Genomic DNA, 17472 nt, shown 5'->3' on the forward strand with positions numbered 1-17472 from the left:
GCTACTGTCAGCTTTGACAGTCTGGCCCTTCTCCTCTGACCTCTCATCAAGCAGTTCTAGCCCACAAAACTGCCGCTCACTAGATAAAATAAATAAATAAATAATAAAATGAAGTTTTTTTGGGGGGGGTTTTTTCCCCCTCCTCTCTCCCTGCACCATTCTCTGTAAGACTGTTAAGCATGAAAATCCCAGGAGAAAATACCCTCAAACTACGCTGTCTGGCACCAACAGTCATTCCACAGTCACTTTGATCACATTTCTACCCCGTTCTACCCCAACTGAACCTCTTGATTGTCAGCATGCTTATAGTTTTTAGTTTCTGCCACATAATTGGTTGATTAATTATTCCCAATAAGAAGCTGGAATTCAGGTGTGCCTAATAAAGTGGGCAGCGTATGTGTGTGTGTGTGTGTGTGTGTGTGTGTGCGTGCGTGTGTGCGTGCGTGCGTGCCCGTATTATACACAGTATAATACTGTTATCAGGTAATTTACTCTTTATTATATGGTATACTACTATACTTCAATGGTAACCCACATTTGCAGTTCTATTTCAACTTTTATTGTTATTTTTAATTGAAGATTCAGTCCCATTTCAGAGGCAGTGCCAATAACCTAACAAGTGTTTCAGCTAGGACTTGGGGCAGGACTAGAGGCAGGACTTCATCACAAGATATGAATACTTACATCATATCATACTTAGATGATGCATGTTTTGTCATGGTGCCATCAAAGTGCAAGTTTCTTTTTCCATTCCATGGTCTTATTTTGACAACTGTGTGCCCGCACATGAAATTAAACAGCCTGTTGTGGATTCATTTGTAAATACTTTTCCAAATTCACTGCTATATTTATGAGATGATCTTTAACAAGCAGCCGTACTGAAACCGCTATGTAGCCTAGCCATTTCCGAGTTGGTTGACAGTTATTGAATACACTGAAACTGAGTTATATGTGGTGAAGGCTCCTCTGTAGAGACCTACAGAGCTATGTTTTTCCATTGTGCATCATTACGTGTTCTTTCTTTCTTTATCCATTTGAAAGGCCTCTCTTATTTGAGATGGTGGGTCTGTACATCCCATATGAAGGGGGGGAAAAAACCCAATCATGGACTTTGCAGCCTTCTCCAATAAAAGAGGCCTAGTTTGCGTTTTCTCCATGTTCTGAACTCATCTTGGTATTTTTGAATGATTCATGCCCCATGTTTATATCATATTTTTCTTTTTGTTTTGTTTTTTGTTGTTTTGGTTTTCTGTGCACAGCAATTGCTCTGAAATTTGGGGACTGAGTACACCAAATACGATAGAACAATGGGATACCTCAGGCCTTTACAGCTATCCTGACCAAACCAGGTGAATATCTTCAACTGTCCAGTACTGCTACACACAGCCTCAGTGGGGAAGGTATTCTATTGGACCCATGGATTTTTCCCAGGATGTGTTTTAATACTACTTAATTTAACCATGTTTTTCTTAGTTTTTAAAGTAATTGTGTGTGTGTGCATGAATTAACAATTAACATTCAGAATTACTGTTAAGTTTCTTCAGATTATAGTTTTTTCTGACTACGCTTTACGGTGCTGCAGTTAGCTTAATAATAATGGTAATAATGGCTTACAAATTATGGTAATAATTTGGAGATGTTTTTAAGGACCAAGCACAGTCAAGCAATTCAAGTCATCTGTTTTTACAGGAATTTCAAGGATATAATTTATCAGGTCTTTAGCAATTCAGTTTTATTTTGAAGTAATTTTATCAAAACTACTATATAGTAATGAAGTAGACAGTGCATTGTACTTACTGACTAACCTGTCAGGAATGGTCCAAAACTGTTACCATATTATCACAATCCTATGTAATTTATTTTCATAATTTCACAGTAAACTGTCAAATAGTGTCTTCACTGTTACAATAGTCACAGTTTATTTTTGGTGTGTCAGAGGAACTGCCACTCAGCTGGTTACTGTTGTGACTAAAATTGAAGAGCATTGAATAATATATACTTTTCTCATGGCTAGTTGCATTTCATGACATACCCATTCCCTCTGAAGTACTGTATGTATGCTTAATTCTTGATTTTCCTTTCGGGGGGTAGTGTCCAACAATGCCAGCATTATCTACAAGTTCATATGCAAGTTTTAAGAATTTAATTATTAAATGTTTGTATAAGTGGTTGAATGTTCGGCCAAAGTATGCATGAAATGGATACGTACGTTTTTGAGCAGGGGCATTGAAAGATGTATACATGTTATAAATGCACTGAGCTGGTCTTATTGTTGAGGCCTCTCTCACTCAATCTCTCTCTTCCAACCTCTCCCTCTTCTCCCTTTTCGTCTGACCCGCCCCCGCTCCGCTCCGTCACATGCGCCCTCTCTGCCCCCTTGGCTTTTTCCCCCTCCTTCCTGCCCGTTTTGTGTCTCCTCTCCCCTCCTCGTCTCCCCTCTCTTCTCTCCTCCTCTCCTCCTCTCCTCCTCTCCTCGTCTCCTCGTCTCCTCGTCTCCTCCTCTCCTCTCTCCTCGTCTCCTCCTCTCCTCTCCCCTCTCCTCTCCTCTCCTCTCTCCTCCTCTCCTCCTCTCCTCCTCTCCTCCCCCCTCGTCTCCTCTCCTCTCTCCTCTCTCCTCTCTCCTCTCTCCTCTCTCCTCTCTCCTCTCTCCTCTCTCCTCTCTCCTCTCCTCGTCTCCTGGCCTTCTCTCTGCACAGGTCCCTGGATGGGCGGCTGCAGGTCTCTCACCGTAAGGGTCTCCCCCACGTCATTTACTGCCGCCTGTGGCGATGGCCCGACCTCCACAGCCACCACGAGCTGCGTGCCATCGAGCCCTGCGAGTACGCCTTCAACCTGAAGAAGGACGAGGTCTGCGTCAACCCCTACCATTACCAACGGGTGGAGACGCCAGGTACTGCTCGCACTCTCCACTAGTCACAACCACAACAGCAACCCCTACCATTACCAACGGGTGGAGACGCCAGGTACTGCTCGCACTCTCCACTAGTCACAACCACAACAGCAACCCGTACCATTACCAACGGGTGGAGACGCCAGGTACTGCTCGCACTCTCCACTAGTCACAACCACAACAGCAACCCCTACCATTACCAACGGGTGGAGACGCCAGGTACTGCTCGCACTCTCCACTAGTCACAACCACAACAGCAACCCGTACCATTACCAATGGGTGGAGACGTCAGGTACTGCTCGCACTCTCCACTAGTCACAACCACAACAGCAACCTGTTATGCCAGGTACTGCTTGTACACAGGCATAACATTTTTTCACATTGCCCACAGTTTTGTTATTTGAATTTCACCAAATGTTAATTTCTTGCCTCAGCTGTTTTCGACTTGCATTTTAGCCCCAAAATCAGTTTGGACAGATTGTCGTTTGATTGTGTAAACATTGTAGTTGCTGCTGCAGCTCATTAAATGAAAAAATAATAATTGGGACAAAATACAGGGAAACTGAGTCCAGTCCTAAATTGTAATTCTGGAACTGATAACATCATCATCATTATATTGATATAAGATTGTGTGCTGGGGGATATTGGTAAGAAACAAGACCTATAACAAAGATTAAAGTTGCTGTAGCATTTAGTTTCCAGTGGTTTTGGCATTGTGGTAAAAAATGTTCAGAAACTGAATATTATGTAATGTCTGTCCATCTGTCTGTGAGAGAGAAGAGTAATGGCTCGAATACCATGAAATTTGCTCTGCACAGTCATATTCCCAAGAGGAAGAAACCAGCTAATTTTGGTGACCGTGTGACATTTCTTCTAGAGCCAAATCAGGCCAAACTTTGATTTCTGATTGACATATGATGGCTGGATGGCCATGACATGTTCTGTTTCTGTGCACATTCATGTTCCTGAAGAAACCTATTGATTTTGGTGACCCCGTAACCTTTCAGTCCCAGCCTCTCTGACATTTGCTGTGAGCTGTTTATGAAAGGAGAGATCACTGCACCTTGGCTGAGGTCTGCATTCTACCTGATGCAGGCTTCCTACTTGAAAATGTTGTTTGCCAAGTTTGAATTTGAATATTTGGTGCTTAAATGTTGCTGTGCTTTTCCATCGGTGTTCATATCAGCTGATGTCAGTGTGAATAACGTCATTGTTAATATCGGTATCAATATTCTGAGCTTTTGGTAATGGACATCCTTGCCAGTTGTGTGAAATCTCGCTCTGAAAATCTGCCCCCCAGTGCTGCCTCCCGTGCTCGTGCCGAGGCACACGGAAATCCTGACCGAGCTCCCCCCGCTGGATGACTACACTCACTCCATACCCGAGAACACCAACTTCCCCGCTGGGATCGAGCCCCCAAACAACTACATACCAGGTTGGATCCCCCACGCCTGATCTTACTATACAGCTTACCCTCTGTGACAAATAAAGATCGGACTATAGCCCCGTATGAAGTGATCCGAAGGTCACTATGTCAGTATAGAAGCTAGCATTGACCACAGGGTTATCATTGTTTGGATGAACCATTAACGTTTTAGTATGTGTCAGCACTCTAAAGCTCGGCTTAAAGGGAATTTGTCCCCCAGTTATCATATAGGGTGGAGTATTTTTAGGTTTTAATTGCTGTTTAAGGTCATTTGAGGTAGTTGGGATAATAGTTTTTAAATTCTATATAATTTGTTCTCCCATTTTTACCCCATAATATGGAATGCCCAAAGTATCTCCCATGCAACTTGAAATTGTACTTCCCTCTAGGGTCTTTCAGCGCACTTATCCCTGGTTATGGGTATGCACTTTGTTGTACGTCGCTCTGGATAAGAGCGTCTGCCAAATGCCAATAATGTAATGTAATGTAACTTTGGGAGATCAGACTACCACACTAACTGCGGTTACAGTACCACAATTTATTCCTTTTTCATGGAGGAATCTGGGTAGTAGTGATGTTTGAGCAATGGCTGATTGATTCAGCGTCGACCGTTGTGTGTACTTCGTCGTTATCACCTCTGTGCTGTCTCCCTTAGAGACCCCACCCCCTGGATACATCAGTGAGGATGGAGAGACCAGTGACCAACAGATGAATCAAAGTATGGACACAGGTACTTTGTTTTTTCATGTTATGTATTTGTTATTTTTTTTTACATTCGGTAAATCTTTCCTGAATATCTTTAATGAAAGGAATTGGGCTGGAGGCTGGGGTGAGGGGAGAATCCAAAAGTCCTGGTTCCCTGTCTCACATTCAAGCCAAGGACTCCAAAGCTTTACTGGAAATTATTTGGCTGTATTTTCGTGCAACCTTTCGTTTAACCATTTCAGAGTGGCGCCTTGCTTACTGTGCAGAGTTTTGTTCTGAATTGTAAAAGTGTCTTCTCTCCTACCTCTCCAGGTTCTCCCGCAGAACTGTCACCTAGTACACTCTCACCTGTCAATCACAGCATGGGTAAGGCCTTACCTGCTCATTATGCACATGCACATAGAGAACATGTCAGAGTGCTTTCTTCTTTCATTTGGCGCTTCTGCCTCAGGAGATCTGCTGGGCAGCAGGAGTTTTTTAGGGTTTTTTAATTTTTTTTTACCCCCCAGTAATTACTTGTTCGCACAACCTCCACCAGGTGGCATATTTTAGCGCACTAATCCGCAGCGGTCTGACGTACCTGTAGGTTCTGACAGTAGGGGGCAGCAGTGCCCTTTTTGATCATGATGAGCTTGCATTATCATTATAGAGCTGAAAAGTCTTAAGTTTCTGGAAGTAAGCAACAGTACCAAAATACACGCCAGATTGAAACAAACAGAATCATGTTTGTGTTTTTTTAATTTATTTTTTATATATATAACTCAGATAAAAAAGTATTAAAGATGGATTTCTTTGTAAGGGGTGCAATTTCTGTCTCTTTCTCAGAATGCGGACAACCCTGGTAGAAAATAGACAACACTTAAGTCTTAAGCGAAAACCCAGGTTTAAGGGTATTTTAGGAGGATAACGTATGTAATTTATATAAACCACCTGGTGAAATCATATGGACAGCAGAAATGAGCTCAGCTATTGTCAACAAACATGCCATCTTTGTAAGAAGAGCATTTAGAAGGGAATGCGTTTTTTGTTAACAACAAGACCTTTTAATGTTATCTTTATGAGTGCCTCTGATTTAGTGATTCATACAATAAACTTTATTTGTCCTCTCATTTCATATATAAATGCCACGTAGGCTACAGTGCATAATCATGAACAAATAAATATTTCCATTGCATTCCCAAATCCTGTGAGGTTGACCACTTGCACTTTATGGTGTACAAAGAATTGGATACCAATTTATGATTTTATTCATGAGTATTCTTTGATTTAGGGAACACAAACGAACATGTTTGAAACATGGGATTTTTGCATAGTTGCATTTGGAAGAATGATGGGTTCACTTTCACTGATGAACTATAGCAACGCGTGTCTTATGTGTGAGTGGCAGGACGATTTGAAGACTTCATCAAGAGTTATTAAGAAAACTGTGTTAACCCCATGAAAATAATGTTTTTTCACCAAAGCATTTTAGAATTGACTGATAAGTGACTGCCATAGACTTGTAATTTAAATCACGGTCTTGGGCTTTAAGACTGTATAGATGTGACACATGTCACGAGCAAGCAGAAACTGTGACCAAGCTGGAGTACAACTAGCACAGCTGGGGCACGTTGGAACGCTGAGTTCCAACCATAGACTGTATAAAAATGTTCCAACATGCCCCCACCTGTTATAAATGCATCAGCCACAATAACTTTTAATGTGACATTGTAACATAAAACAAACAACAGTGTGATACAAAATTTTGTTCATGTAGGGAGGGCAAAATGGAGCTTTTGAATGTAGACTTCTGTGTGTGCACGTGAACTAAAAAATACGTTTCTCACAGAAAATACAGTTTATCCTCTTTACTTCACGGCAGTGGTGATAAAACTTAAAAGAAGTAAGTCCTAGTGAGTTCTTGGCCTTTACTGGTCCCCATATGGGGTTAGTATGATGTAGCAGGCATAAGTCAATAGCACTAGGCTAACCTATACAATTCGCTTTTTAGCAGTTGGCTTGGTCTGTAGAACGATAAAAATGTAAACATTCAATTACGGTCTACAGCGGCAAAACTTTTTGTTGCACCATCCATAAACACCAAAAGTCCCACTATACGATTGATTTAAATCTTCAAAAGTTATATCCGAGATGCCAGTGCTAATGAGGATAAGAGCTGCGGTGGGCGATGTACCTTATTTCCTCACCTTTGCCACCTGGTGGTGGTTGTGTGAAGAGCAAACCCTAAACCTATCTTGCTTCAAATGACTTTGCTGCCTGTTTCAAGCCTGAATGTAACATGACTGCCCTTACTATAGGAGCCTCGTAATCATTTTTACGAGGTTCCGACCACAGAGGCAAACCAAATGAAATGAAACGCAACACCACTGTAGAACACCAAAGACGGTAAACTCTTCCGTGCTGATAGCACTTGTCAGTATGTTTTCTGTTTGGAACTTCGACAGTGAACCGATGTGCTTAGCTGCTCCTGTCTGTCACTGTGAACTGGAGGCTTTGATGCATGCGTTTGAATCTGCTGTCCTGTCTTCAGCAGGGAAGCTGTTGATAACCGGGCCACGATACAAATGTTTCCGTCAACGTTGTCAAAGTGACGATGGCGAGGTCTTAAACATTGTAAATTCTGCAATTTACTGAAATATATGTCACAATTCCTCCCTCCATTCCCCTTCCCCTTGTAGATCTTCAGCCAGTGACTTACTCAGAGCCTGCCTTCTGGTGCTCGATAGCGTACTACGAGCTGAACCAGCGCGTGGGGGAGACTTTCCACGCCTCCCAGCCCTCACTCACTGTGGACGGATTCACAGACCCCTCAAACTCAGAGCGCTTTTGCCTGGGCCTGCTCTCCAATGTCAACCGGAACGCCACCGTGGAGATGACCCGGAGGCACATAGGTAGGCCTCCTTTCTCCCCAACTGCCTCAGCCCCGCCCCCCCGACTGCCTCAGGCCCGCTGTCCAGGTTTCCCAGAATGCACTGGGTCCTGGTCTGTCATTTGCAGGAAGAGAAATAAAATGGTGTCTCTTCAAAGCCAGTATCACAAATATGATGGCAGTTCTTCAGGGCTGCCCAGGAAAGTGCATGCTGCAGCTAAGGCTGGCTCTGTTATTCCAAAAGGAATATTGAGAGGAATATTAACGTAGCTGCATGCGTGTACACTCTTCAATTGGGTGTTGAATGTCGTGTATCAATTTCATGGAACTCGCTACACGTCTCAGTCTGTGTCTTGCATTAGAATTATGTTCTTATTAGTCTACAATGCCAGTTGTGTGCTAGTAATTGGAGTTTCGGTGATGGTTAGTTGTTATATACAAGTTAAACTATTTTGTTTACGGTTTCAATTTCAAGTATCGCTCTTGAAGGACAGCTTAGCCGCAAGTCAAAATGAAAAACTGATGCATGTTGCGCCAGCTATCAGCTTGCAACAGGGTTGCCCAGGATTTACAAGCAAGCAGGGACACAGACCCGGCTTCTCTGTGGACCAGAAACCAAAGAGAGAGAGAGAGATGTGTCCGTAATCTGCAAGAGGCAGGGCAGCACGAGAGACAGGGCACCGAGAGCCACACAATGCACCTTCTCCAAATAAACTAGTCCACGTCCCTCAACATGATTCCACTGATGTTGGCAGTGTTTGCAAAATGGGAACGTACAAATAAACATCAATAACGCATAAACTCTTGTTTGCTCACTAACTGACAGAACAAAAGTTCACTCATGTTGCAACTGCCTGGCGCCTGGCAAGCAGCTGAGAACTATGTTCTTGTAAATTAATGTCACTACAAGAATATTAATAAAAACACCTTTTTAATCGGTTGTGTGAATCTATATTATATTTGGCAACTGAAGTAATAACTCTCTCTGGGCTGTGGTATATTGCAGTGGCTGTTTGCTGAAGCAAGCCCACCATCACCCCTGGTGAAAATCTAACTCCTGTTCCTGCCATGCTTTACCTGTTGACTTCGGCCATTTTGAGATGATAAAAACTGACCACGGCTATAGGCAGCCCATTAAACATGTTTACATTTATCACAGTGCTCCTGCCATTCAGAGTGAACTGCCTTCTCTCAAAGGATCAACACAAAACGGAGAAGAGTGTACTCATCACATTTATTAAGTCGGATTGACATCTCACTCTCCACCTATTATCAACAGATAAACAAAATATAACAACTGATTTAAAAAAGATATTCTAATCAGTTGTTATATATTTATACATAACAGCTGCTCCGTCGTCTGTTTGGCCATGTTTCTGCCTGTAGTCGTAACGTTGTGTGCGCATCGCAGACGGCTCGGTAGTTCTAACACAGTTCTGTGGTGTACTGCTCGTACAGGAAGTGATGTACTGTGTTTGTCACAACAGGAAGTGATGTACTGTATTTGTCACAACAGGAAGTGATGTACTGTATTTGTCACAACAGGAAGAGGCGTGAGGCTGTACTACATCGGCGGGGAGGTGTTTGCTGAATGTCTGAGTGACAGCGCCATCTTTGTTCAGAGTCCAAACTGTAATCAGAGGTATGGGTGGCACCCTGCCACTGTCTGCAAGATCCCTCCAGGTAAGAGGAGAACTGTCCGGAAGCGTGTAGACCCATGCGTTTATGGTCTTTCTCAGTACACCCCACAATACCTGCTTTTATTACATTGAATGACACAGCTGCTACCATACATTCATTAGTCTAACCAGATAACCAGCTTTGTATTTTAACTTGAGCTTTTGTTGAGAAGCCAGGGGCGGCCTGTAGTGTAGTGGTTAAGGTACATGACTGGGGCGGCCTGTAGTGTAGTGGTTAAGGTACATGACTGGGGCAGCCTGTAGTGTAGTGGTTAAGGTACATGACTGGGGCAGCCTGTAGCGTAGTGGTTAAGGTACATGACTGGGGCAGCCTGTAGCGTAGTGGTTAAGGTACATGACTGGGGCAGCCTGTAGTGTAGTGGTTAAGGTACATGACTGGGGCAGCCTGTAGCGTAGTGGTTAAGGTACATGACTGGGGCAGCCTGTAGCGTAGTGGTTAAGGTACATGACTGGGGCAGCCTGTAGTGTAGTGGTTAAGGTACATGACTGGGGCAGCCTGTAGTGTAGTGGTTAAGGTACATGACTGGGGCAGCCTGTAGCGTAGTGGTTAAGGTACATGACTGGGGCAGCCTGTAGCGTAGTGGTTAAGGTACATGACTGGGGCAGCCTGTAGTGTAGTGGTTAAGGTACATGACTGGGGCAGCCTGTAGTGTAGTGGTTAAGGTACATGACTGGGGCAGCCTGTAGCGTAGTGGTTAAGGTACATGACTGGGGCAGCCTGTAGTGTAGTGGTTAAGGTACATGACTGGGGCAGCCTGTAGTGTAGTGGTTAAGGTACATGACTGGGGCAGCCTGTAGCGTAGTGGTTAAGGTACATGACTGGGGCAGCCTGTAGCGTAGTGGTTAAGGTACATGACTGGGGCAGCCTGTAGCGTAGTGGTTAAGGTACATGACTGGGACAGCCTGTAGTGTAGTGGTTAAGGTACATGACTGGGGCAGCCTGTAGCGTAAGTCGCTTTGGGTAAAAGCGTCAGCCAAATGACATGTAATGTAATATTCCAAAGCAATTGTACAGATTGCTCAGGTAACTTGTCATCCCTCATCTAGTTGAGTTATTTTGAATATATTTTGGTGGCTGAAATGGCATGACCTCGTCCTATTGTAAAATAAATACTGATGCTTACACTGATCTGCCATCTCTGCAGCTGCACAATGTATATATTATTCAATAAGGGTTCCACTCTTACCAACTGAAGTTATTTTGTGCCATGGGGAAGGTGTGTTCAAAGCTGCCATTTCCACTCTTTCCCCAGTTTGTGGTGGTTAGAAGCAAGCACGCTGGCCAATGACTAAAAAGCAGTGAAAACTAAAATGTGCTTTGGGTAAAGGGGCATTCCATCAGAAATAAATCACTGTCTGACTTCACAATTTTAGATTTTGATCAGGATCAAATGAGTTGATCAGAATGCCTAAGGAAAGAAAAGGATCTGGAAGGTCCCTTTGGTACAAGATGCTACCTGATGCTGCTTTAGCTCAACAGAAGGCCCCATACCAAACCACCAGTCTCTGGCATAGTCACTTGTGACATTTAATTTAAAATGAAAGGTCAGGAAATAATCTTCAACTGTTCTTCTATTTGAGTCGTTGCAAAGGACTGCTGTGCCGTAGTCCTGGAAATAGGTTGATAGCAGTGAAGACCGAGTGCCTGGTACAGTTTTTGCCTGACTGAAATGATGCATCAGACATTTGTTCCCAGCAAGCCATTGGGATAAAAGGCAAACTATGCTTTTCTTTCTTTCACTCACTCCCATTTACACACACAAAGTGTCTACTCCCTGCCTACTCCACCAAGATCATTGTGGCTCACGTTTTGGCTAGCTCTTGGTAGCTTTCTGGCAAGCTCCGTTGCTAGATAGCAAGTGCCATGAAGAGCTAATAAAACCGAGGTCTAATATGATTAGTAAAACATCTGCTTTATTGGTCACTTTCCACACAAGCCATTTAGCCACAATGACTGTTTAACTGACATTCCTCATTTTAGTATTTAACTGACATTCCTCATTTTAGTATTTAACTGACATTCCTCATGTTCGTATTCAACTGACATTCCTCATGTTAGTATTCAACTGACATTCCTCATGTTAGTATTCAACTGACATTCCTCATGTTAGTATTCAACTGACATTCCTCATGTTAGTATTCAACTGACATTCCTCATGTTCGTATTTAACTGACATTCCTCATGTTCGTATTCAACTGACATTCCTCATGTTAGTATTCAACTGACATTCCTCATGTTAGTATTCAACTGACATTCCTCATGTTAGTATTCAACTGACATTCCTCATGTTAGTATTCAACTGACATTCCTCATGTTAGTATTTAGTTCTTGTTAGTGGCTAGCCTAAAGCTAACCAAGGCTAGCCACTGTCCGCTCCAGCCTGCCTGGAAGCAGCACGCATACTCCCACTGTCGCTCTTCTCTTCATCAGACATCTTGAGTCTTTTGGATTTAGGCGTGAGCGCTCTGCCCAGGAGAGGCAATAACTCGTAAAAAATATCAGCAGTAATGCTTTGCCATGGGACTCCTCTATTACCACCTGCCAGCTGATGCACAAAACTGAATTTAGTTGGCTTATAACTTGACCGCTAATTAATGTAACCAAACACTGGCTAGCCACCAAGGCTACTCTCTGAAACCTAGCTCACCACTGTAGTGGCCAATCCATACTCATCTCCTCTTGCTCTCCTTCTATTGGACCGTAGACCATATGAGTTCAGTGTCTTGTACACAGGCTTTTCAGAGACGGTGCAAAAATAAAAAAGGCCCATGCCCAGAATCGGCCCAAGGAGGTTTTAGAAAAGCACACACAAGTAGACAAGCAGGGTATTGGGGAGACACAGGCTGCCAGTGTATCATCGTAAAGTAATACCGTCTTGAGTCCTTATTAAATTTATGTTACAGCATATGAATGGGACCAAAAGCATGCCCATCATGACATTCACTGATGACCAGTGACAATACTGAAAGTTGACATGGACATTAACGTAGATGCATTTCCTCTCTGACCTCCCCCTTCTCAGGGTGTAATCTGAAGATCTTCAACAACCAGGAGTTTGCCGCGCTGCTGGCTCAGTCAGTGAACCAGGGCTTTGAGGCCGTTTACCAGCTCACTCGGATGTGTACTATTCGAATGAGTTTCGTCAAAGGTTGGGGAGCTGAGTACAGGTGAGAGCCAAGATTGATATAATATGGTTATATTATTAATGGGGACAGTGGTCTGGAGTGGTAGTACCCTGCCTACTCTTGCCCCCTTACAAGGTAATGAGGTTGTCCCTTGAAATGACCTGTACTACAGGAGTCTACCATAAGAGACACTGTGGTGTCATATAGTGTCATAGACCCATTCAGTCTTCTTGAAGCAGACAGTGGAGGATGAAAATGTGTACATTTGTGCTAAAATGAATACAGTTGGCCAACCTCAACCACTGCATGTTCTGTGAATGGCAGGTTATTTTTGTTAATGCTGTTTTTATTCTTCTTGTTTGGCAGACGACAGACTGTGACGAGCACTCCTTGCTGGATCGAGCTGCACTTGAACGGGCCCCTGCAGTGGCTGGATAAAGTTCTGACCCAGATGGGCTCTCCCTCTGTGCGCTGTTCTAGCATGTCATAAACGCAGCTGGGACAGCAAACCGCGCCCCACCCCGACCCCGTGTGACCATGAACAGACGAAATAGAAAAAAAGAAGAAACAACTAAAGGAAAAAAAAACAAAAAAAACACTTGATATAACCAGTCTTTCATAGTATTTGTGACCCTGCCCCCCCCCCCACCTCCACCCCAACCAAAACCCCAAAACTCACACAGACTTTTTCACTGTTCAGAATAGAACATGGCACTTGCTGACCCCATCAGCTTCATGCACCTTGTTTAATTATTTTCCCAAAAACCCTGAATATGAATCTTATTAGTAGTCCAAATGAAATGTATCCTGATTGAGAAGTCCAGGGACTCATTGTTGCAGACTTGGGGAGGGGGAGGGTGGGAGCCATAGCGGAGGACGTTTGATATTTGACACAGTATTATAGTTTTGACTATTTTCTGTTGACGGAAGTATAACAATTTTCTGTGCAGAATTGTGCAAGAGCTGCACACCTGTTGTATTATTTATCAGCTGGACCAAGGGGTTACTTTGTTGCAAAATATTTCTGTCCCACAAAATTAATTCAGTAACAGAAGCCTTTTGCTTTGAAGCTAAGTTTAAACGATAGCAGCCATGATTTTTCGATATCTTAATATTTCTCTGAAAGGAATGCAAAATTCAGGCCCATCTTTTTATACAAATGTTAAATTCTACCCCGTTTCCCCCCCACTCTTAGAATGTTGCCTTTTTATTCCAGACGTGTGCTGTTATAAGACACACTTATTGATGAACAGATAGGAATGTTAACGACAAAATAAAGTACAGAAACAACCATGACTTGACCGTGACCATGATTTGGGCCTTTGGTCAGTGTGTGGCATTGTCCCTTTTTTCCAGTGCTCTCTTATCCTGTCATCTATTGGGCATGTTAGGTGAACATCACACCTGTTACAGGTCTTTGGGGGTCCAGTCACATTTCAGTCAGACCAGGGCCAGACATGCAGAATATGGTGAAGACCGCTTTTAGAACCTTTAATGATTCACTCTTAATAGCTTGAAGGATAACTGAGGGTAATGGCAAATATCATCCTACACTGGCGAGATCTTTTTTGTTTTTGTTTTTCTTTATCTACTTTTTGTATTCTCATGTATTTTTATATATAAATATATTTAAAATCTCTGTAGCTTGCTCACTTTTTATTGAAATTGAATATTTTTTAGACTGTCCTGTTTTTAAGAAGAGCCTCACAATCTATGAAAGCGTGACTCATTCCCAGTACATGTGGTTACTGTGGGTTAGGGTTAGGTTTGTGGTAGGGTTGTGGGTTCTCACTTTTAAGTCCGTTTCCAGTAAAATCCATTGCCTTGGTCAGCACACTGCCCCTGATACGAAAAAATAAATTCCTGAAGTAATTATTTACATTTCCTAATGGAAAAAATGTACGGGTGCAATAAAATTTATGGCCACTAGAACTTAAAATGCCTTTTATTCCAACCTCAATCTACATAGAATAGTGTTTTTTTTTTTGTTTTTTTGTTTTTTTAAACTCTGTGTAACTTCTGGTCATGTTGCTCATGAAGTGCAGTACAGTGCTTCTTCATTTTGTTGCGGCGTGGCTTTTTGAAACCCTTTCACTCCATGCTCTTACGAATAATTTTCCCCCAAAGCCCGTGGGTGCTTACCGGGGAACAGAAAAAAAGAAAAAAAAGAATAAAAATAAAAAATACAACAAAATGTCAAATGTTATGGAAACTCGGCAGTGTTCCATCAGCTGGAATTGGGAAGGACTAGAGCCAGGCTCCTCTGCGGGAGGATGTGATGTTTGTGCGCGCGTCTCTATATATGTACAACATACTAACAACTGTGATCTCGCCCTGTCATTCTTCGCATTTAATAGCAGTGGCAGGATTTTTTAAAACGTCTGTTTCCCCCACCTTCCCTCTTCCATTTTGTTGAGTTGATGATCTTATTGCACTAGTGATTGTACTTTGTAAGTGCAACTAGTGAGTTTAGATTTGGAGAACAAAACGACATGGCCAGTGTTAATGTTTTGATTCGGTGGCCACATAGACACAGCGAGAGTATCCTGCTTGCTATTGAAGACAGTGAGGAAAGGAAACCGAACACAACTGAACGTGGACCAGACATACATATGTGTGTATATAATTATTTTTAATTTTGGCAAAGCATTTAACAGTTGGTGCGCTTGTTTTACCAGTAGAGGGATGTATTGGTAGAACAGTCGAATTACAGACTATAAGCTTTTCAGGTGTGTTGCATATGCAGACTTCATGAATACACTAATAAAGGTTTTTATTCTCATGACCTTGGATGTCTGGCTGTTATTGTCTGAAGAACTGTACGCTTTGACTACAGTGCATTCAACAAAAGGGCTGGTTTTTCTGCATCTTGCTTTTTAGCTTGCCTTCTCAAGGCTAAGCCCTTGGTATTGTATTAAAACGCACACCGGCAAGTAAACCTTCACAATGCTGAAGTACCAAAAATGTATACAAAGTACAGTTGTATGAGTCTTCATTGCACTACTTCCATATTACTGTAAAATAACTTTGTTGAAATGCCATGTTGCTGTTAAATATAATCATTTTCCCCATATCAAATTATTGGTAAATGATTGTAGTTCTGTGCTCTAACCCCTTAGTGAGGGCCTGTTCAGTAAGCCCTGCAAGTTTTATATCTACAGTACCATGAAAACATATTCACCCTCTTCCTGGTATCCTCCTTTATTGCGTAGTTGTCGCACATGGTTTTAGGGCTTTAGACGAAATGTAATCTTGGACAAAGGGCACGAGTGAACACAAATATATTTAAATGCCCATTTCATTTCATGAAAAAAGTTATCTAACGCCCAAATCACCCATGAAAACATACTTGCCCCTTGAATTTATTATAACTTTATAGCAATAAGTGCAACCAAATGCTTCCTATAACTTCAGTCAGTGTTTCACATCACTGTAGAGGAATTCTAGCCCACTCTTCTTTGCTGAACTGCTTTAATTCTGACACACTACTAAGTTTTCCAGTATCTTCTGCATCTCTCACGTCCTGCTACACCATCTCTTTATTGTTTTATTATCGTTTAATTATGTTTTATTATTTGTTTGTTTTTTTTGTCTAGGGGAAATGCTTATCTCTCAAACAATTGCAGGAAGATTGCATCAGTTTCACCTAGTGGTGCTGCTATAAAATTTTGAAAGTTCATAACTTTTGAACCATTTGTCCGAGAGACATGAGACCGTGGGCTCATTGTAACCGCTTATCTCTTACGCTCCTGACATGGAGATTGATGGAGGTCTGCCATCTTTAAGGACATTCCAACCTGTTAACTTCTCCTTCCAGCTCCGAGACGGAACATTTAAGAACTCCCGAATGTTCCTTTCATGCGTAGAAAAACGAGTGCAAACTCTGCGGAAGTATTTTATCCTAAAGCGTGATGTATGAATGTGGATACGCTATTGTTTTATACTTATGTTACATTACAGTTCTTTTGGAACAGTGTGTTTTGGATTGATGGACCTTCTTGGTCTTTCAGACCTTGCCTTTACTTCAACTGCTCCCTTTATCTTCCATTTTCTAATAAACCTGGTGAATGAACCATCTTCATTCTGAAATCATTCTAACCATAACTGAGGAACCAGTGGTTGTTAACACCAGACAGAACAGCCACTGCAGTTGGATACTTTAGAAGGTATGGAGTTACTTCAGAATAAAAAGTTCAGCCCTAGAATTATACTGACTATAATTATACTGACCTGACTCATTTAAGTCATAACAAGTAAATCACCTGGGGCTTGGCCTTAGTAATCATCTTTTTAAAGAGTAACAATTCATAATCTAAACATTTGCACAGGGCCCTTTTCCTTTTAAAAACAATGATTTATAAACGGTACAAAATGAAAATAAAAGGCAATCTTGCTTTAAACTTTGCAGAACGGTCTCATATACCATTTACAGTTCAGGTTTGCTGTAGATCATGTACAGTTTCATTGTAACACAAATTAAAACCAGGGGTGGCCAAATTTCTGCACCCCACTAAGTGCTATGCTTGTGCATTTCATCAGAGGGCAGTAGCGACCTTCATATGTGCAAATGATCAGCATGCAGCTTTTTATTACTTTTTTTAAAATATTGTAGTTACGAGTGCAAGGTCACATTTGTGTACCAAATACAACAACAAAGATGATGTCAATCACTGGTTGGCCTGTTTTATGGGATGTACCAAAACATTCACGGCAATGGGTTTCTTTCTTTGTTTTTTTTTTGGTTTTTTTTTCATAA

At 42.1% G+C, this 17472-nt stretch overlaps 1 protein-coding gene across 5 annotated transcripts in view; it reads left to right on the top strand.

Annotated features, from left to right (window-relative positions):
- The window catches only part of smad2 (SMAD family member 2), a 39359-nt gene extending 23858 nt beyond the window's left edge, over positions 1-15501 (top strand). For 3 of the 5 annotated variants that reach the window (XM_061259363.1, XM_061259362.1, XM_061259361.1), the window contains 9 exons: positions 1260-1349; positions 2697-2890; positions 4191-4325; positions 4972-5046; positions 5334-5387; positions 7700-7912; positions 9436-9573; positions 12614-12758; positions 13083-15501. In XM_061259363.1, the coding sequence (XP_061115347.1) occupies positions 1260-1349; positions 2697-2890; positions 4191-4325; positions 4972-5046; positions 5334-5387; positions 7700-7912; positions 9436-9573; positions 12614-12758; positions 13083-13206 (1168 nt within the window). In that variant the 3' untranslated portion in view covers positions 13207-15501. Of the gene's footprint in view, positions 1-1259; positions 1350-2696; positions 2891-3080; positions 3110-4190; positions 4326-4971; positions 5047-5333; positions 5388-7699; positions 7913-9435; positions 9574-12613; positions 12759-13082 lie in introns of those variants that run through there. The other 2 variants (XM_061259364.1, XM_061259365.1) reach the window with 2 other exon arrangements.
- The last annotated feature ends 1971 nt before the right edge of the window (positions 15502-17472 follow it).

This window comes from Conger conger, chromosome 11 (genome assembly GCF_963514075.1).
Source record: "Conger conger chromosome 11, fConCon1.1, whole genome shotgun sequence".
In the NCBI taxonomy this organism is placed as follows: Eukaryota; Metazoa; Chordata; class Actinopteri; order Anguilliformes; family Congridae; genus Conger; species Conger conger.